The sequence below is a fragment of the Blennius ocellaris genome (assembly GCF_963422515.1).
Source record: "Blennius ocellaris genome assembly, chromosome: 8".
NCBI lineage: Eukaryota > Metazoa > Chordata > Actinopteri > Blenniiformes > Blenniidae > Blennius > Blennius ocellaris.
This window is the reverse complement of record NC_137657.1, coordinates 22647620-22669141: the sequence shown is the minus strand read 5'-3', so window position 1 is coordinate 22669141 and position 21522 is coordinate 22647620. Positions and strand designations below refer to the sequence as shown.

General features: G+C 39.7%; 1 protein-coding gene across 1 annotated transcript in view; it reads left to right on the top strand.

Moving 5' to 3' along the window:
- The window catches only part of col14a1a (collagen, type XIV, alpha 1a), a 144597-nt gene that overhangs the window by 11651 nt on the left and 111424 nt on the right, over positions 1 to 21522 (top strand). The window contains exons 3-5 of the mRNA XM_080501030.1: positions 3803 to 3919; positions 10354 to 10497; positions 11552 to 11647. Coding sequence (XP_080357156.1) covers positions 3803 to 3919; positions 10354 to 10497; positions 11552 to 11647 — 357 coding nt within the window. The remainder of the gene's footprint in view (positions 1 to 3802; positions 3920 to 10353; positions 10498 to 11551; positions 11648 to 21522) is intronic.

The following is a 21522-nucleotide window of genomic DNA, read 5'->3' as shown; positions in this document are numbered from 1 at the left end:
CATCTGAGGTTAATTGATGACTGTAAAGTGCCAGTAGATGTGTATGTGAGTGTGTGTGCTGTGAAAGACAGGCCACCTGTGTAAGATGGATGGATGGATGGATAGATGGATGGATGGATGAATGGATGTTCTTCACAAGCATGGCTTTTTTGGTGCATCAGATATTTGCCACAATCCAAAGACATTTAGATCAGGTTGGTTTGTGATTCCACCTCGGCTGTGAATGTGCTTCAGGGCAGTCGTCTCTCCCTCTGTGTTAGTGCTGTGATTGACTGAGGACCTGCGCTGAATATACAAAGAGTGTGTGAAGCAAATGGAGAGAGTGAAAGGATTTGATAGCGGTACGTCAAAAGTGGCAAATTCTGGCTACGAGTATGAGAGGAAAGGAATTTTACAACACAATTTAAAGAGTTGTTTTGTGATCATCCCCTCAGTAGCACATGCAAAGAGCACATTGTGCTATCGCCAATATAAATAATAAAAATGTTGGGGTGGGGATGTCTGGATGTAAACAAAAACAGGATGCAATGATTTTGCAAATCTCATAAACCCACTTTCAGTTCACAACAGAACAAAGACATGCAGCGCGAATCCGACATCAAACAAGCGCGGGACAACATTCCTCTGCTAAAACTCCAGTAATTGGTATTCTCACTTCTAAGACATTGGCAGACTTTTGTTCCTCGAAGAGGGGACGCTACACAATGTCCTACTTTTTCAAGTGTCGCTGCCTTCAGATTCACACTGAGGTCATATTTGTTGTGAAATTGTAAAATTAAAGTCAACATCTTGTATATTGTCTATTGTCTAATGTAAGAATCGATGTGCTCGTGTGGGAACTGCAAATAACTGCTTCCTGTTTTTCTTAACATTTTACACACTGCTGTAACATTTTTTGTAATTGAGATTATATGTGGAAAAGTTGTTTATTAAACAAAAAGATGATTTTATTTAGATTTGTGGAGTGATAAATAATATCTAAGATCTTCTCCGTTAAAACTTCTTGTGTTTATCAACAAAGAAAAAAACAATCGATCAATTGGTTCTAACAGAAGAATCTAATTGGACAAGAGATGTTTTATGATATCCGGTGTCTCAGCACCCGAACAAATCCTTAATGAGGCCAACAACAGCAAACTCGCTAACAGAGCTTAAGCCGTGGATGTGGATTTCTTTTAAGGGTTACACATGCAATAGACATGTAAAAGTGTAATCAAGAAAAACACTGTTTTCATGGTGTAGAATTCAACAATTGTGTCTATAATTTTTGCTGTCAATCAATAAATAGCATTAATGTAACTGTTTTGTGAGAACAATATGAATGAAGTTCATTATTTACTTGTAGAAATCGTATTATGCAGAAAAGGATTGTCTTAAAATAAGTGATGAACGAGAAAAGCTTCATAGTAATTTCTTTATTCTTCCGTCTCAGTGTTTTTGTGATGATCAAGTCGATGTGTCAGGAAAGGTCATTTTCATTTAACGTTAAATGAGCTGATAGCCGCCTTTCCTAACTGTTCCACCTATAACAAAAGTGCTCAGCGGATACAGTGTCTTCTCTCTCTGGCCTTAATGGAATTTTCCATTGAGAACAATGGATGTCTGTTCTCATCTGCAAGTGAAAATCTCAAACACTTCCCACCTCAGGTTTGTCAACATCATATCACCCGCATACGTCCGTCTCCTCCCCTCATGTCTGATGTGCAGCGTTTATCTGTCCGCACTCATCTCTGGACCTGAGGATTATGTGGGTGAGCGGTTTAAAGTGTGGGCTCCTTCAAATGTTATTACTGCTTAAATGAGTTCTTTGACATTTAACATTTTCTGTCAAGTTCTTCCTGAGGCGGATATGCTTCCAGAGAGGGAAATTAGTCAGTTCCTGTCAGGGTTTCTCAACATTATTCTGACTGAAAGAGTTCACGTGTAACCAAAGCTCTCATGACCCCCACCCCCCCTTAATTTATTGACCTGTCAAGCAGTTTAAACTTGAATATTGATAACCATGAAAATGCTGATTGATTGATTCATTTAACTTTTATTGATCCAGAACAACATTGATCAAGGTTTTCTCTTTAATGGAGTTCAATGATACCACTGCTAAAATCACAAGATACCTATACTGGGACCTTGATCCTCAATTAAGTATTTTCAGGAAAAAATTACTTGATTAAATGGTGTATTATTATTATTTTTATTATTATACTCTAAACACAAAGTCGCACACCAACACATGAAACAGATGAGATGCTGGAAGTAATGTTTTATAGTTTGAAAAACAAAACAATCAACATTATTTTATTGCTAGAACATTTGTAAGTATTTATTGATTCATTCATTTAATGCAAAAAAGTGTTTTACTTAAAAAACAACAACAACAACAACAACAACTTGCTTCTTGTGTCACTGAGATGTGATTAAATACATTTGATTATTTAAAGAGAAACTCACTGATCAGGTTAATGTTTTTAAATGAGTCCCACCACAAATCACCATTGAAACAGCAGTTGCAGACTGTATGTAAAGGCTTACCAGATATTTCAAATTATAATGCACCTTAGTAGCAGGAGAAGTGTTATGGATCATAAAGCTTATGGGTCCCAGCAGGTTTTGTAGTGTAATGTGGAAAACATTAGGAAGGGTAGTATTCAACCGAAGATTACTCCTCTGTTTGAGACTAAGCTTGTTTTTGTGAGGGTGGGGGCCATTATCCTCCCACATTTTGAAAACTGAATTGAATGAAGACTTTACAAGAGAAGAGACTTTTATTTATGAGTGCTGACAGGTAAAGTGGCTCCACATTAGCGTGCACATTCGTAGAATCATGTTAGAAATTAGAATTAGTCCGGATTGTTTTCTGCACAAACTAACATAGAATAACTCGCCGAGGTAGTGAACATGTGATATGTGTTGGAGGCATAAAAGTTACGTCGGTGAGCTTTCCATCTGAAGTGAATTGGTAGTATTCCCAAATACGCCATAATGCTCGGTCGTCGTATTTCTGCTGTCTGGGCTCTTCCAAAGCCGTCTGTCTTTCTGCCTGAGTCTGAAAAACAGTCAAACTCTCCTCTGCTTCCCTTCCACACTTTGATTTACAAAATGTGCTGTCTGTGTTGGTAAGAAACCACAGTCTGCACAAACAGAGACACATGCAGCGAAGTTCTCTTGTCGCCGCTCTTTAACGGGCCACCGCAGACCTGTCTTCATTGACGGAGGAGTGCTGAGGATGCCACTGAACACCAGCTTTTTTCCCCATTATATACACTCAACGTAGCCTTACAAATGCACACGCAAATGCATCGACACATTTTGGAATAGGCACAAAAACACATTTTTTTTTCCTGCCTTCTCCTGTCAACGGTTTGTAACAGAGATGTATTTTTTGTTTTCTTGGATTGCGAAGAGAGTTTGACTGGAAACGGTTCCTTTTTCTCCCCCCCCCCCCCAAAAAAGCCCTTTCAAGCTGTTTTGCACTGAAGCAAAAAATGAAGCTGAGCTCCTCATTGTCCTGACCTGTTTTATGCATTGCACTCACGGGTTGCAGAATATTCAAAATTGAAAATCTCTCTGTCTGTCCGTCCTTCTGTCCTCTCTTTCATGCATTTCTTCTTCACTTCCATTTGTGGCAGATCTCGAGGCCTTGGTTTTACATAACCACTAACATTCCTGTCTTGTTAAGGGCACGCTGACTGATAGATGGGGAAGTCTTTTGAATAATCACATTTTCTTTCATCAATATACTTTTCACTGTCCAATCACTCTCTCGCTTTATAGAAGCCGATTGAACTGTAAAATTGTTCTTCAGTTCCAGCTCCGAGGAGGCTGCGCTTCAAAGTGCTGAGCTCCAGCAAACTGTTCATTTCATGGAAGGAGCCCAAAGGAGACTTTGACAGCTATCTGTTTCTCTACAACAGTTTACCAGGTGAGATGTTTATGCAAACGCACAGAACACAAATAAAAAAATGGATTTAACTTTTCCACTTTCCCCCCCACTGATTTAACACCCTGTCACACAAAGTCACACTCTAATGGAGACAGCTGCCATGCACGGAGCTCAGTCCACCCATTGGGATGATTGGACTCAAAACCGATTAATGCTGTGAAAAGTGTTGTGAAATTAGTAATGCAGTCCTGCTCAATGAGCCCTCTGTAAACATCAGCATTCTTCCTGATTGGCGCATAAAAGATGTCAGATTGTAAGTAACATTAACGTTAGCCCGTAACTGCAGTAACTGGAATGAAATAGCAGCAATACATAAACATTAAGTAACCCTTTTAAGACCTGTCTGTAGCTGTTTGCATTTTATTATAATGGTTTTGTTGCAGCTTCTTTTCGTGGCTTTCTGTCGCTTTCAAGACCAGATAACACCCAGATTATGGAGCAGTTTACTCCTACTTAGTGATGCAACATAAATTAATTATTTAGATTTTAGGAGATTGGTTCTTATGTTATTAACAGCAATGCAAAATATTACATGAAAATAAAGTAAATTAAGTTTTTTTAATATTCTTTATGTACAATATGGAATAAAAGCTAAGTAAATACGATGAGACACATTGCAAATATGCAGATTGATTCAAAGTGTTAGTGTAATAAAGTGATGTGAGTGTATACACACCTGTTAATGTCGCAGTTCAAAAGTCTAAAGTCATCCAGTTACAAGCTGTTTTTGAGTCTAATGGTCCTCACCCAGATTATTAATAAAGGTTTAAGTGAGAGAGATGATGAAACGATGCAAGAGTTCCTTTCAAAAGTTACTCGTATGTAACTACACTACTTTTTAAAGAAGTAACTTGTAGCTGCACTGAGAAACTGTAACTTGGACAACATGCTTTATAAAAGTTGAGCCAAACTGAGAAATTTTGGAGGAAGAATCTCATTAAGACTTGGATTTGCAGTCTGTCAGGAAGGATTATGTAATTTTCCTCTTATCAAAGATCCTTTGAAGGGATTACACTCTTGAGAGATGTGGAGGACTCAGAGTCTGTCCTGCACCTCTGCCAACTTTAAGACAACGGCCTGTTTTTGCTGCGCATGTGAGGCCTGTCAGCAACATTTCAAAGTGAGGTCTGATAGGTAGACAGGACAGCTGGACCTGTATTAACTCCTGATGGAGTTCAGTCCAGGACAGCTGAGTGACAGCAGCCGCAGCAACAGTCGTCATTCATTCAGACTGAACCGCGCTATCTCTGCCTGGAGTTTGGCCATGATGGACGTCTGAATGCGGCTTTTCTCCTGCATCTGCCACAAGTCGATCCCTTTTACAGACGTGGAGCGTGACCCCCCTCTTGTTTAGGACATGCAAAATGTAGCAGTAATCCACTGTAATTACCACTGATGAGCCCTTCATTATGTAATCACAGTGTACCTTCACTCAGTCATACATCTCTTTTACTCTTCCAGCATGTGTTGTTCTTAAAGCTGCAGACAGTTCTTTCACAGCCGACGCAGGGAAAAAAAGGAGTGGGACTGAATAAGCACTCTGTAACATAAAACTTGCTTCTTGCAAACAGTACTCTGTGAGAGACGCCTCGTCTGACAATTCCTCGCTGCCTCTGACAGTCGAGAAGAGACGTAAAAAAAACCTCAGATTTATGACCACTTCCTTCTCAGGGAGGAGCGCAGCTGTGGCTCGCCGGCTTCCAGCAAGCGCAGTAAAAATGTGGATTTCGAACAATGCCTTTGTTGTATTCACACACCATGCAGCTAATAAAGTCTTCTTCGATGGGGGGGGGGGGGCGGTGGAAAGGAGGATGAGCACAGAAGAACCTGTCCTGGGTCCTGATGTGCAGTTCCCTCAGTGTCCTGTGAGTGGATGAGGTGAACGACAGGCACAGTAAAGCTTGTTAAGACTGACTCCAGCCCTTTTATTGAGGATAAAGAACCTTTTTAGATCACAAAGAGCCCCGTCAGAGTGGCAGCTAACCTTTTGGCTCAACATAATATCTCCTTTCTCTGCAGTTTTTCCTGTAAAAGCAGCAAATAGTGCAAGTGGATAAGGAGTCAGGCTTTAGGTCGAAGCAGATGATTTTCTTCTGCCCCCCCTCCAAAAAAAAAGACTGACTGGATATTTTCTTTAAAAGTTCATCCTTTGTATTATGTTGTTTTGAATGTTCAGCTTGTATCAGTGTCGATTCGAGTAAACCCTGTGAAATGGCATCAAAAAGTGTTTCTCTCTCTGTTAAGGTGATTCTTTATTGTCTGACGGTACATAATTTAAGCTAAAATAAGCACTTACTGGTTGTCTCGCTGTTCGATGCCCTGCCAGAAATCCTGAAATTCAAATACGGTGTTGTTGCTCCATGCACGTACATACTGGTGTGCATTAGTTATTAGTGCCAGATGTCTATATTTATTCTTTTGAATCCCAGTAGAGATGAAGCCAAAGTCAGCTGAAAGAAGTTTTCATTCTGCTCGACTGAAACTTCTGGATGGAGCGGAACATTTGGAGACATAATCTGAGTTTTGGAAAATATATTTGCTTTTCAAACACGGAAGGGAAAAGTGGAAACCAGCAGTGATATTTGAAATTTGAAATAGAATGTTTTAGATTTGGAGGAGCAGATGAATTTATGTATTGTTGCAGCACTCTACATTAAACAGTCAATGAAAATGGTTTTGATCTTCCACACTGTTGCAGAGCTTAACTTTTTATTCCGTTTTTGAAAGAAAGATATAATTCTGTGATTGGTGCTAAATTTAAAATGGGCTTGTTTAATGGGGAAAAGTTAACTCATTCACTGCCGCTGTCTAACTTTAGGTTTGTCATGAATTCTGAAATGTCCTCATCATTTCAACTTGTGGTTTCTCGAAATAATCTTGGATAGCACTCATGGAAAATGTCGGCTATCAAGTGAAAAGTGTAAAAAAGCTTTACACTGCAGACGTCAAACGTACAACCTGCGACGGGGTGCAATCTGTCCTGCTGAATGACATTTCAAAAAAACATTTTGCCTTTTTGCTAAGATCATTAACCACACCATGAGGGTGAGTTTGTGAAAGCATTCATGGTGAATGCTGCAGACATCATGTGGCCTGACCCCTGAACTCAAACAAACCATTTGGTATCGTGTAAGCAAATATGACTGCTGTGATGATGGGTTATGGTCCAGGTGAATCCAATTCAAAATACAGCAGGTATTGCTTCAGGCTTTGCTCGTTCACGTGTCCAGATAAGCCCTCGAGGGCCGCAGCCCTGCATGTTTTTGATGTTTCACTGCTCAAACACACCTGAGTTGACATGATGAGGCTCTGCAGAAAGCCTGATAACGAGCCACTAATTCCTGCCAGCTGTGTTGATGTGAGGACACATTATTGCAAAATGTGCAGGGCTGCGAGCCTCGAGGACCAGGATTGCCCACCCCTGGATTAAACATATACATGTCATTAATATAAGATAGGTCCTTTTAGAAATTAGTATTTTAGATTGTCTTTTCACAAAGACAAAAATCATGATTTCAGAAATAATATATAAATTAATGTATGTACTGTAAATGCATAAAAATATAATTTGCTTGTGCACATTATATGCTGTTTTACTTGTCAGTGAAAACTGACCTACCGTATGGGTTCATGTACTTTTTCTTCCCGACGAGCTCCATGATGTTTACCATATATTAACAATAGAGCCAGAAAAAGTTAAAATATTCTAACTTTTCTGGTAAAATGAACAAAAACACAAGTTTAAAGGACACTGGGCAGGACTTCACTGTACATGTCTCATACAGTTTAATGTCACATACATAGAAAAAGTTCAAAGAAGCTGCTGAGCCATTTGGCAGAGGTGGATTTCCCAACAAGGTTTATATTTGGAAGTACTTAGAAAAGATAAATGAGACATTTCTGTTGCTTATCCAGGTAAGTTATTATGCTGCTGGAAATGTGGAGGTCAATGACCTGATTCTACAAAAAAAAAATACACTCACTCAACAGAAACAGAATAGTAGAGGCAGGGTCTTTTCCAGGGTAGTTTTATAGTTGATGTTATTAAAATTTCTTTTTGCTTTCCTTTGCTCAGTATACACAGTGTGTAGTGCAATTTATCACACTAGTGAGAGCACATTTTGCTCTTCTGTGTGTTATTCATTATTGTCCTTTGTCTTTTTCTTGTGGCCTTTTCTTGTTTCATTTCTTGTTGCCTCAGATGAATTTGTGGCCTCTAACAAAAACCAGAGGGTGGGTGTGTGCTTTCTGATAATTGCAATTATAATTAAGTGATTGTGTTAATAAGAAAGCAATAAAACTCAAGTTTTTTTTTTACATTTAATCTGGGAGAGTTTTGAGAATGTAAAGCGTGTCCTCCGGACTGCGGAGGAGGACTTAAAAAAAAAAAAAAAAAAAAAAAAAAAATTATGAAGAAAATATTAGACTTAGTCATACGTGAAACCTCTGTTTGCAATGTATCCACTGTTTTAATAGGAGTAGCAGTGGATGTAACACAACACTGAGAGCTGAGCTGCTGAAGGTAGCTTGAAAAATGACAAATGTTAGTCTGAAGAGAAATACTGTGCAGAGACGCTTTCAGATTTTTCAGCAGATTTGCAAAATTACGTTAAAAGTCCAGATATTTATTGTCATTTCTACATCAGAAGCATTATTCCCTGCACAATGAAATTCTGTCTCTGCTGTCCACAGAGAAGGCTAACATTGAAATAGTAAATAAAAGCATGTTGAGAAATACTATAATTTTTGGTTTCTGTATTTTGCATTAGGAGGCATCATTAGTTAGTGTTTATCTATTTGTGTATTTACAATGTATCTGTATGCCTTAGCACTAACACAGAGGAAAGCATTGTTGTTGTTACAATAGCTTTCATGCAATTATTCACTACTCTGGCCAAAACTTCTGATCAGGTTGTTCTCAATATGGCACTTTAACTAACATGAGTTAGTTTCCACCCCCCCTCAAATGTACATAACTCAATGTATTAGCACAAGATGTTGACTGTAGAAAAGCACATTAAAAGACTTTCTGAGAATTTGAATTGATAATTTTTAAAAGTTTCTGCTCATTTAAACATTGTGCTACCTTCACACGAAGCTCAATGCATAAACAATGATACTGCAACTGGCTCTGTGCATCCTACACGTCGGAAGCTTACTAATTAACTTGATGTATGTTGTTAGTTTCATTTGTATACAAACAAAAAAGTAAAACTGGTAATTGTTGGTTTTGAAGAGGCGTCGCGACTGGCTGCTAGCAAAGACTGCTGTTTGTTTGATGTAGCAAGAGAGTCTTTTTGTTTTTTGCAAAGTAATAGCTGCAGCATGTTAAACAATCTAAGATGACAAATGATCATATATGTTTGTGTTAGTAATATACAAATATGATCCAGATTACTCAAGTTAAATGGCCTGTTTCTCCTGTTCAGACTGTTTTTCATGCTGAAATTGCTGCACACCAAGTTAACTGTAGCTACATTTTTACGACAAAGACCGTGTTGAATGGGATTTTGTGCAGGTTTAATATTTTCTGTGAAAAATGCAAATCAGGGAGTATAGTGAAGACAGAGGACCATGTCTTCCCATTAAAACTTTGTAACAGGCGACTGCAGGTGAAATCTTGAATCTCTTTCTGTCATCACAAAAAAAAAAAAGCATCTGTAGAAAGGATGTAGAAGGAACTTCACATAAAGATGGAAAACATTGTTTGGCTTTTAGAAAACTGAGACATGAACCCTCAGTGCCAGTAACAGCTGTCACAGGGTGACTAAGTGAACGTTTCCCCTTCGACTTGAGTCCTGATGTTGAGTTGATTGACGGCGTTTGCGTTCGCCTGCACAGACCCAGTTTCTAGTTTGTGAAGATGATCGATGCCGTTACCTCACCTGATCTGCAGTCACCTTCGGGAGGATTTATCTTCCTTATTTCCAAAGGTGTCATTAGTCATCACCCTGCAGGGACGGGGCACCAGAAGAGCTGAGGAGGCGAGCGCAATGGCACACACTCCTGCCGTATTGATGGCCACATTGATTGCAAGGTCAAAATTAGAAGGGGTGTAAATGCCACCTCTTTACCCAGCGGGGATTAATGGCTGGAGAAAGGACATGACCACACATCCTATTGGGAGCATTCTTGGGAGTGACCAAAACTAATTTAACTTCTATCCTGTGTCCTTATTTCAAACTTGGAGAATAAAAACAATGCACGCATACAGACACAAAAACTACACTGCAAAATAAAAACAGTACGACCTTGAACAGAATGAAGAATAATTATGAACTCTCTTAACTTTCTTACAACTCTGATTGGACAACGCTAATATTTTGCTGAAATGTGGATGAAAATATCCTTGAGTCTGACCTGAACCTCTCTAACCTCTTTGTCTTTGTATGTTTCTTCTTTCTGTCTTTCAGGTGGTCAGCAGAAGGAGATCATCATCTCCAAATCTGACAGTAAGGTGCTGATAACAGACTACAGCCCCTCTAAAGACTACACTTTCAGCGTCATTGCGGTCAGCGGCAGCGAGCAGAGCCGGCCACTGCAGGGCAGACTTAAAGGTTGGTGCATGCGTTTATCTTTCTGCTTTTGTTCTCCTCTGCCACTGTGCTACTGTACTCTGTCTGCGCCACTGTGCTCCACCACTCATCGCTCCTGAACACGCTGATGTTCGGCACTGCTGCTCGTTTATCTCAAACATTTTCCACCTCTGGAAAATGTCTGTTCCCCCTCAACCCTGCTCCTCTTTTTTTTTCTTTTTCTAAACTCTAGTGTGATATGCCAGCAAACGCCGCTGTTTTGATTCCTCCTTTAAAAAAACAAACAAAAAAAAATCTTATATCATCTTCTTATTTTCTCTCTTCCTCTATATTTTCTACCTGTTTCCTTTCATTTCCGCTCTGTCTCCTTTTTCTTCCTCCCAGTGCCTACACTATCTATCTACCTCTCATTTTTGTTTTTATTTTTTTACAATTGTGTTACACTGCAACAACTCAAAGCCCCAGCAGGGATATTTGTCAAGTCTAGTGGTCTGCAACCCCTGGCTCTCAGGCTGCAGTTTTTCAAACACTTTGTTTGTCCCACAAATCTACACTTAAATGTTCACTCATCCTTACTTACTTCACATGACAATTTGCAAAGTAAGTAACAGAATTTGCTGTTAATCCTACTAAGATATGCCTCACATCTTAGTACTCCAACACAACAGACAGCGGTCGATTTTGACTTGGTCTTGGTAGCATTTCCAACAATGGTAGAACTATCTGTGTGTTTGTGAAGAGAAATTAGCACAAAAAACAAAACAAAGCCTGGGATGTTGAAAGAGTACATCATCTGAAACAGTTAAAAACTCTCAATTGTAGTTCTTGAATTCAGAAATGGAACATAAGCATTAGTTTGGGTATAAAGTGGTAGAGTGCTATTTGTCATAAAAGGAGGGATTCAACAGGTCCTCGATTCATTCATTGAAATGATTAGGACTTGAGATTAAAGATCAATATGTACAGTGTAAAATAATAGGATCCATCCATCCATCCATCCATCTATCCATCCATTCATCCTTTCATTTCATTCACATGCTTTTAACAAGTGACTAATCTGTTCCACCTCCTGCAGGTGAAAGAGGTGAGCGTGACGGAGGAGACAAGACTGAGCCTCACAGGCTGACTGATTCAGTCCTACCTCCTGAAGATGCCAATGAGATCTCTGGAGGTAGGACGAACGCACACTGCAACTGTTTCCAGGATAGGAGGCTTGCGAGGCTTGTGCTCGCACAAACGTATAAATAAAAGGAATAGATGATCCGCCTAAAGAATCCACCCTGCAGTTGCTATAGCGATGTTTGGAGGTAGGAAAAAACACACGCTGGTGCCTGTCTGTTTCACCAGCCCCATGGATCAGGAAGCCAAAAAAATGCGTCTGGGTGGTTGTCGGTGTTCGGCTGGATCTCGCCCTACATGCAGCGTCTGTGTGCAACTGGTTAACAGTAAAATCCAGCTTTTAAAGCCATACACGGGCAGACATGAGCCTGGAGGTCCGCTTACCCAACAAGTGAGAGCAGGGAAGCCAAACCCTTCTACGCCTCACTGGCAAATCATTCACAGTTTTGATTTGTGGAAACTTTTTAGCATATGACTTTAACTCTTGATATTAGGCGAGTGACCCGCACTGTCCGTTTTATAGCCGCACAGTTGTCTTTTTATTCCACTCCCATGCAAGATGTCTGGCATACTGTATGTTATAGAAACCGAGATGATCTTTCAGTTGGCAACAATATTGGGCTCATATTTATATAACTAATATAAAAAAACATTTTCAGGCCAGTAAGAGAAGAATGTATTAGTGTTTGTATTTCACAATGTATCTTTGCTTAGAAACCACCCTGTGTCTGTTGTCTATAAGGAGTTCAATTGGATCTATAAAGCAGTGTTTATGTGGGCCAGTGTGTCTCTAAGAGTGGAAACTGCAACTGCAGATATATGAATGTGATTGCATTCAAAAGATTTAATGTCACGTTCTGTAATATACTTTTATAATCACTGTATCTTCTTAACCTATTGTGAGCAGAATCGCATCACTCAATACTTATTCGTTAAGCACATTTCCACTAAGTTCCTGTTTTTTGGGTTTTCTGCAGGTTCGGCCATTTATCACATAATACTTATAGAACACAGTGATTTAGAAACACTCACAAGGCTGCAATTATTTAATGTTCTTTGGAGGTTTCAGACTCCATTTAACTTTGTAAGTCTATGTCATAATTTTAATGCACTGTAACACTTGTACATGATTTGTACAATGTGATTTTACCCAGTAACACTATATGCACACTTAAGATATGCTAATGAAGCAGAAGAGCAACACGCATGCTGTAGCACAAAGATGCATACAAAGCTATGGAAAAGCATTATATTACACATATAAGGTAATTTATTTTTATTTAAGAGAAAGCTGTAAAAAAATGAACATAATTAGTTTGATCAAATCAGATCAGCTCCATCCTATCGCAACTACAAGTTGAATAAATCGGTATAGAAAATGTTTGAATATTTAAAAAGAAAATACATTTCTTGGGATTTATGCCCCGCTTCCTCAGACTGTTAATGTGGTTCATTGCTCCAACACAGTCAAAAATTCATAAAAATTGCAGTTGACTTGAAATAGTTTAACATTTAATTTGGACTTCCTCAAAAAGAAAATATTGTGGCTGATTGTGTGATTGTGATTCTTAGAGCCCAACACACCTCAGGTGTGAGTGTGCATAGTGATTCTACCTGTATTTACTTACAGGTAGAATCTTGAAACTTCTACTGAACCCAGCAAGAAAGTGTATCTATATAGAACCAAAAAGAAGAGAAACCTTACAGGCATTTTTTGGACACTGTTATGTATACATACGCACGCATGCACACACACACAAGGGGAACACCCCCCCCACCGGTTCTGTCAGTGTGTAGATTACAAGTCTGGATTTCATTCGGTTTGCTATTATCTGAATCGTTCACAATGCACAGTAGCAGAGGTGACCTTGATTGGTGTTCTGCCTCCTACCTGTTGGGGATTATAATAATATCCTGCTGTGCTTGAGTAGAATTTGTGAAAGCGTTGTGCGTGTGCGTACCCGCGTGTGTGTGTGTGTGTCTGCAGCTTTGTGTACTGTAGCGATGATGATGATGATGATAATGTGCCACCGAGGATCAATAGAGGACGCTCTTTTATGTTGTGTTGTAACGTGTGACTGCTTCTCTTTCTTTCCCTCTCAATCATGCTCTGAGGGTGTATTTATGGTCCTCAATGATAATAGCGATGTCCCACCGAGCTCCAAAGATGTGGCTTTGCATTCGAGAGTCTCACGAACGCCTTCTCTGCGCACACGTGTGCATCTGCGCTAGCGTGCATGTAGATGCTGTACTCGTCAATCACCACTTTGTTCATAAGTAGAAATCAGCTTTACATGTCAGGGTGGGTTGTTTACTAAACCTTTTATCAATAGCAGGGTCACACTCCGATCTCTTCTCCTGTGTGTGTGTGTGTGTGTGTGTGTGTGTGTGTGTGTGTGTGTGTGTGTGTGTGTGTGTGTGTGTGTGTGTGTGTGTGTGTGTGTGTGTGTGTGTGTGTGTGTGTGTGTGTGTGTGTGTGTGTGTGTTAGACAGACTTCTTCCCTTGTCTTCCATTGATTGCGGGTGTTTCATGGGTGAGTCGACCAGTGTTTCCACAGGGCAGTCTGTGCTGGTACGGTACGTTATGGAACAGGACAGGTTTTCGTGCATTTCCACTGACAAAAGTCATGATATGGTACCGAAAGTACTGTACCCAACCATTACCACGTTTTTGTCACCCTTCTGTTGGGGTACCCGGCACTACAGAACGGGTCCAATAAGGAGGAGCAAAACGCAGCTGTCTGCTGATTGGTCAGTGATCACTCTCGAAAATATTTAAATATCTCATCCACCGTATGAATCCTCTGTTGTTGTTGTTTACACACTCTGCTTTGCGCACACTGGTGGTTTTGTTTACTCATTTAGGGGCTTTTTTGTACCCGGGGAGCTGCGGCCACAACTTCTGCGTTGACCCCGAGAGTGCCGAGACGAATGTGTAATAATGTCACATACCTGCGTCGTTCACAACCCCGCCTACATTTTAACCGCACTCTCTGTGGAGGGACCACACAGGTTATTGCTGTTGTTGTTGTTAGGAAGGTGGGCTTGTCTGTGAATCAGAGAAGCCTGTTCACTGTCCATTTTTAACAACAATCTTGAAGATTATTTTCATTCCTCCGCTTTTAACTCAGCTTGAGACTCTGCTCCTTCTTTTATTGTTGCTGTTTTATTGTTTTTATAGTTTGTACTTTATGTTCATAGGTTTTTATGTCTATTTATGTACATAATGTTGGTTCAGCTGTAGTTGTTGGTTTCAAGTACAGATAAAGTTGAGTTAAAATAGTGAAGGCGAAAGTGAGGCGGAACCTCTCGTGATGGTGTAGAAATAGAGAACACATACTACTACTGTGAGAAAAAATAACATACTATACAGTATATTACAAGATTTGACGATTTACTTCTTTGGCCCATTGTCTTGATTGACTGACACGGCCTGGACTAACAAAACCCAGGAGATGAGACTTGCATGATCAATCAATCCCTCAATCATTCCAGTTTTTCAGAGAAGCATAATTGTCTGATCCATACAGGCAGAATTTTTTAAACTTTCACAAGCTATAATGAACTGGTGTTTGGTGAGACTGGGTTTATGTTAGGGTTAGTGGTTGGCTCAGCAGCCTGGATATGCAGTCGATATGAATAAATTGAGTATTACAAGGTGATAACTTGATGTACTTTTCCTTATGATAAGCACATCATAAGATATGATGTGCTTGTTATCTTTTTTCAGCCACCCGTGTGTCAAACCTCCACCCTGAAGTCTTTTTTTTCTCAAAGAAATTTCCTTTTCTCTTGAGAAGCTGTTTTTGTAAAATGAACATTGTTTCGCATCTCGACTTGGTAAGGCAAGGTCAAAGCACAAGGAGCACAAACAACGACGTCTGTTGGGATGTTAGCGAGGTGGATTAAAGTTGGGTGGAGGTGTTTGAAGTGGAGGAGAGAGAGCCATTAGCTGAGGGAAGTGTTGTGAAACTTTTACACTGCGAGTAAAACAATCACCTTTGCCAGCCACTGTTGTTCTTCAGATAGGAAACAAATTACTTAACCATATCTTGCAGAGCAGAAGCGCCGGCTTCGCTGAACTAACTGCAGACTATCCCTACCAACAACTTTAAATTAAACACATTTTCAGACTGGCTCTTCAGAGCATCAACTCTACGTAAACATGAAAGGCTTCTGAGGTAAGCCCTACCTCGGTTTATAGCTTCTAGTCTGTCCATATTATCCCATATGGATGTCAGCCATTTGTGAGTCTATAGGCTGCCTTAAAAGTCAGTGATTTGAATCATCGGTCAGGGACTTGGTGAGTCAAATCTCAGCTTTGGAAAGGACTGAGGCATTTTTTTACAGCTTTGAAATCAATCCACAGGAATCAGCCACTCACTGCTGGAGGATGTGAAGAGAATTCCTTCTCTCCGTGAATATCCGTTTCTCAGCTGTAGCGTCTGAATGATTTTCTTCTTCTTCTTGCTGCGTCACTGTCTGCGCAGAAAAAGCTACATAACTACCCTGGCATGCTCCCCTGATTTAAAAACCTGGACTGTTCTGTAGGAGAGGAATTACACTCAAATTATAAAGGACAAATTTGCTTTTTTGTCGAAAGGAGCTCAGGTTCACTGTGATGCAATACAATTAGACCGAGGCTCGGTTCTTTGCTGGAGCTAAATGAAATGCTAGATCATTCTGTCACATTGGTGAAGTGGTTCTTAGTGCTCTCTTATGGAGTAAAAGTAGAGCGGCATTATCACTGGGAAACCTAATGGCTATATCTTTATATCCCCAACCCTCAGCAATTACTATAAAAATGCAGGACACTGACTTTGCTTCCTTTTACTGTCGATAATTGAAAAGTTAAACACAGTCAAATGTGTGGTGTCAATTTGAATTAGACATTAAACTTTTGGAAAAATATTCTTAAATTACACTGGAGAAAAGAGTGTGACGACATGGGTGTACCATAAAACACTGGCCTTGAAAACAGTGAGAACATTCCTAAATATCCACATATGCAGTGAGGATGAATCAAATACAACTATAAAGATAATTGAATGAATGTATTTAAATACACCTGAGACAGAGACCCTGTTTCTCACAGTTCTTGTCCTGTCGTTTCAGTGTAATTTGCATTTTTGTGAAAGTTGGAGAGTTTTGGCTGTACGGTGCTACTTTTGCTAATCCGTGTGATCTTGTTTCTTTTACTAAAGATGCATTTGCTAAGGGAAAAGCAATTTCTTTTTTTTTATTTATGCACATCATAGCAAATCAGATCTGCTGCTAATCATGATGGTTAAATAAATAAAGAAATTAAAGAAGAGCCATACACAAAAAGATACAGCAGATCGAAACCCAAAATTTATGGGAAAATAATCCTAATAAATGGGGGGGAAATCATTGAACTTCTTTTCATCCAGGATGCCAAGCAAAGTTAGTAATATGTTCATTTTCCACTTTGTTTCTGACATTTTTATCCCTGCCAATGAAAACTCTCTCTGGGCTCTTTAATCAGCTGGCTGCATTAAAAAAATGTCTCTATGCATGATGCTCATACTTTACTCTCCTGGCCCAACGTGTCAAAACAACTTTTCGCCTTTCAGTTTTGACCGATGCAAGAAGGCAGAGGGAATTCCACAGAATTTATAGGCTCCACAGATTAAAAAATAAACTAAACTAAACTAAAGCACTTTCCACAGCCTTCTTTTCACAAGAGTTTCTGTCTCCATTCACCCCTAAATGGTAACTTGGTCTCCTTTGAATATTAAAATCAGTATCTTTGAAATGGAAACTAGATTCAAGGCCTTGTTCTCAGTTGTTCTTTAATATAAACCCTTTGATTATTTGAGAAATCAAAAGCAGCCAATTTCTCTAAGTATCAATTTAACAGTTGACTGTTGTTGCTGGTTTTGTCCTTGTTTCATCCAAAATAAAGCCAGTTAGGAACTCTGGAGCCAGTAATAATAAATATCTGTGTTTTGCTTAACAATGCAAGAACAAATCCATTAGTTCCTGACTAATATATTTTCTTTGGAAATTGGCCCCAAACAATATAGTTCTTCAAAAAACAGCTTTTATTTGGACAGCTGCTACTGTGTGTGTGTGTGTGTGTGTGTGTGTGTGTGTGTGTGTGTGTGTGTGTGTGTGTGTGTGTGTGTGTGTGTGTGTGTGTGTGTGTGTGTGTGTGTGTGCGCGCACACCCCAGTAATGAAACAGATTGTTTTTGCTGTGCAGGTAAAAAAACTCTAATAGATCTCTGCACTTGCATCTCTTGATCAAACCTGAATGCCTAAATAAAATATATTGGAAAAGAAAAAATAAGAGATCTGTAACCACTTTCACTATATTTGATGTGGCTTTGAGTCCAATTTCAAAGTGGATTGATTTAAAAAAAATAAAAAAATAAAAAAAATGATTCTACTTTGTCCCAGATAGTTTTCTTAGTCAAAGGCACACTAACATATACAGTACTCTCCATGTAAGGCACTTATCAAAATTGTGTGAGATAATAGTGTGGAAAAAAATGAAAAACTGTGATGTTAAGGTCCTTTTCACAGTAGCAGCTCGCAGTATTGGACCAAAAAAAGTAATCATAGGCGCTGTACCGTTGTCATGACAACCATATTGTGTACTGATTGACATGCATCTCAAAGCATGTTGGTTCACTGAGATTGGATTTTTACCAGCTAAGTACTCAACATTATGAAATGTATGACAGAGTCAAGACACTGTCAGATCTTCCTCTGTTGTTCACTTTAATTTTGATAAAGACAAATCTTTTAGAAGTCCTTTCAGTCCTGTGTTTAGTCTGCTTGAAACTGTATGATCTGTGCTTCATTCATACTTCTGTTGAATGCAGTAAACTGTAAGCTAATCAAGAGACAACTTCTGCATATCAGTTTTAATTTGACCTTTAACTGTAAACACACTATGAGGCTACATTCACACTGCAGGTCTTGATGCTCAATTCAGATTTTTTGCTAGTGTTTTTTTTGCATGCTCATTCACAATACATTTCAAACTGCAGTGTGAACCTTATCGAACTCCACAATTTAATTCAGGTGCATGCGCAGAAGACGATGTGAAGTCAAGCCGAGCATGATATTTACGCATGATACGCCGGTCAGCACCAGGGTTGCCAGATCGGATTCACTGTTTCCTTGCCCAAACAATGTAAAGCCCACACACCTCAGTAAATACCAGCTCAACTCTCAGCATGCGTAGGAATCATGTTAAAACCGTAAACATACTGTATGTGTAATAATGAACATGCCATGAACACACAAATGCTTGAAATAAACGTGGTTAAACTGGTAAGAGTATTTTGCTCCACAATTGGGGGATACCTGCCATATTTGGCAACACAGGTCAGCACATGGAGATCCAGCTGACAAAATCTAGAAGGCATGAGGAGCGAAAGAAGGAGAATGACAGGAGTCGTATGTAGAAAAATATCAGAATTGGTCCCATATACGATTGAGGCCTGGGTCTGGTGTGAAAAAATTGGAATTTGAGCTTTCACATGACCACACAACAGGTGGGTTATGGGTCACCTTGTGACCAAAAAATATCTGATTTAGGTGGCATGTCCCTACAATGTGAACAAGATCTTAATGTTCCTCCCTGTGTCATTAAAGATATTGTCCCAATTCTACCTCTACTTTGGGGTTTTTGCTGGAAATGATGATGACGTTTGAACTTATCACCTAATAAAATGTCTTCTACCTGTATGAGGTACGTTTTATCAAACCGATCCTGCTTATGTATGATTGATTTAAAAATTACATTGCCCTGCGTTTGTGTGTGTGTTTATTGAGAGTGTTTGACAGTGTTAATGCACCCATGCACTCACAGTAGTAAGTGTTAATGCACAAGTATGGCATTCTAAACAAGGCACCAGTGTTGGCATGTCATTACCATTAATGGGCTCATGCTTAAAAGAGTTATTAACAACAAGCTATTGATGCTTTTCAGAGCTCTTTAGCTGCTTAAAGGGATAAACTCTGATATCATTACCAATCCTCTCATTTAATGGTTGGCTTGCTTTTTTACATAAAGCAATCAGAGCACCAAGCAGACAGCAGACACACACAAGTGGAAATCACTGAGCAGTAATGGGTAAAAGCGTCTGCATCTCTCCATGCGACGGTGCTTTCTTCAATACATATCACCAAACAGGATATGAGCAGAGCTCAGCCTTCCTCACTCCCCGTCTGAGGATAGAAGCTGACGCGCACGCCGCAGAGGCACACAGATTGAACCCAAGGGACAGACATAGTTAAAGTTGAACGGGAGGCCAATGAGATTCTGTTGACATTCACCACTCTGGGATTGAGAGAGGGGGAGAGTCATCGAGTATCCATCACGTCTGCAAAGGGTCACAAACACACACCAGGAGAGTGAGGTTTCGATCCTTATAGCAAACATTAATTCTAAGCATTATCATTTGTTTCAGCTCTGACATTCTCCAGGTGCGTGTGTGCGTGTGTGCGTGTGTGCGCGTGTGTGCGTGTGTGTGTGTGTGTGTGTGTGTGTGTGTGTGTGTGTGTGTGTGTGTGTGTGTGTGTGTGTGTGTGTGTGTGTGTGTGTGTGTGTGTGTGTGTGTGTGTGTCCTTGTTCTTCTATACCAGAGGGTGTGTCAGCCTGATTGCACATGGACCCATGGGGTCTTGTGTCAGTGTGGGGACAGAAATTGTGATGAAAATCACAAAAGTTTCAGGTGAATATATATTTTAAGGTTCAATGATTAGACTCAGGTTAGGATGAGGTTAGAGTTAGGTTAATATTAATGCTGGAGTAAGTCTTCATGAACTGTAAGGGTCTGTGAAAGTGATGAAAATAGTCTCTGTGTGTGTCTTGCTCTACTATACTTGTGAGGACATAAACCTGATTGCACACTCAGTCATGAGGACTCATTGTTGCCATGGGTACAAAGATGGAGTTCGGCATTCGGAAAATCTATATATTCTGAGATGAAGACACGCTTTACAATCAGGCTCTGGATATTATTAGTTTAAGCTCAGGTTTAGGCAAGTGGAAGCTAGGGTTAGGGTATTGTGTTGTGTTTTGTTCTATTGTTTCCATAAGGCATACAGTGCTGGTGTATGTGTGTGTGAGTGTTGATATACACAGGTAAGGACTTCATTCTGGTTGAACATTCCCTCATGGGAACTCGTGTCACTTGTTGAACAGATATTGAGCCAGATTAAATTTTTTTTTTTAAGTGTAAACATATTTCGAAGGTTCCATTAAAGTTAGTGTTTGATTACAATTGAGGTAATTATTTGACAAGCAGTAGTTAGAATTAATAGCTATGGCTGAATTGAATCCAAGTTAATGTAAAAACATAGGAAGGCATGTCAGCACAATGTGCGTGTGCGCGTGCATGCGTGCGTGTGTTATCACCTTGTTAATTCCCAGCTTTAGCATTCATTTGGTTTAAATCTCTCCATCTCTTTGCGGCTGTGCGCCTTTATTTATTGCCTTATTAGTTTCGAGAATTACCACTTATAGGCTTCCTCAGCCTTTGCACATTTTGCCTCCTGTTTAATTCAATTCCCAGTCTTCACCATTCAGTCAGTGTGATGCTCAGAGGATCTGGGCATGTCAAAGGTTTGTGGCCGGGGAAGATGGGCCACTTGGATGGTAAATAGCTCCAGAGACCGAGTGTTGTGGCCAAAACTGATGCCACAAATGAAAGGGGACAAATAAAGTGAATACGTGCAGCTCATTCATGCATGCGGAGGCTACAAACTACTTTGTGAGGGATGTTATCATTTCCCGAGAACGCCTCTTAACATTACATCAGCTTTTTCCATTTGAGAGCAAAATGAGCCAAATGTGTATGGCATGGCTGCGAGCATGAAAGACTCCAAGAAATGTAAAAAGAATGTTTTAGACGAGATGTGAAAGTAATGATGTGGCTAATGTGAAAAT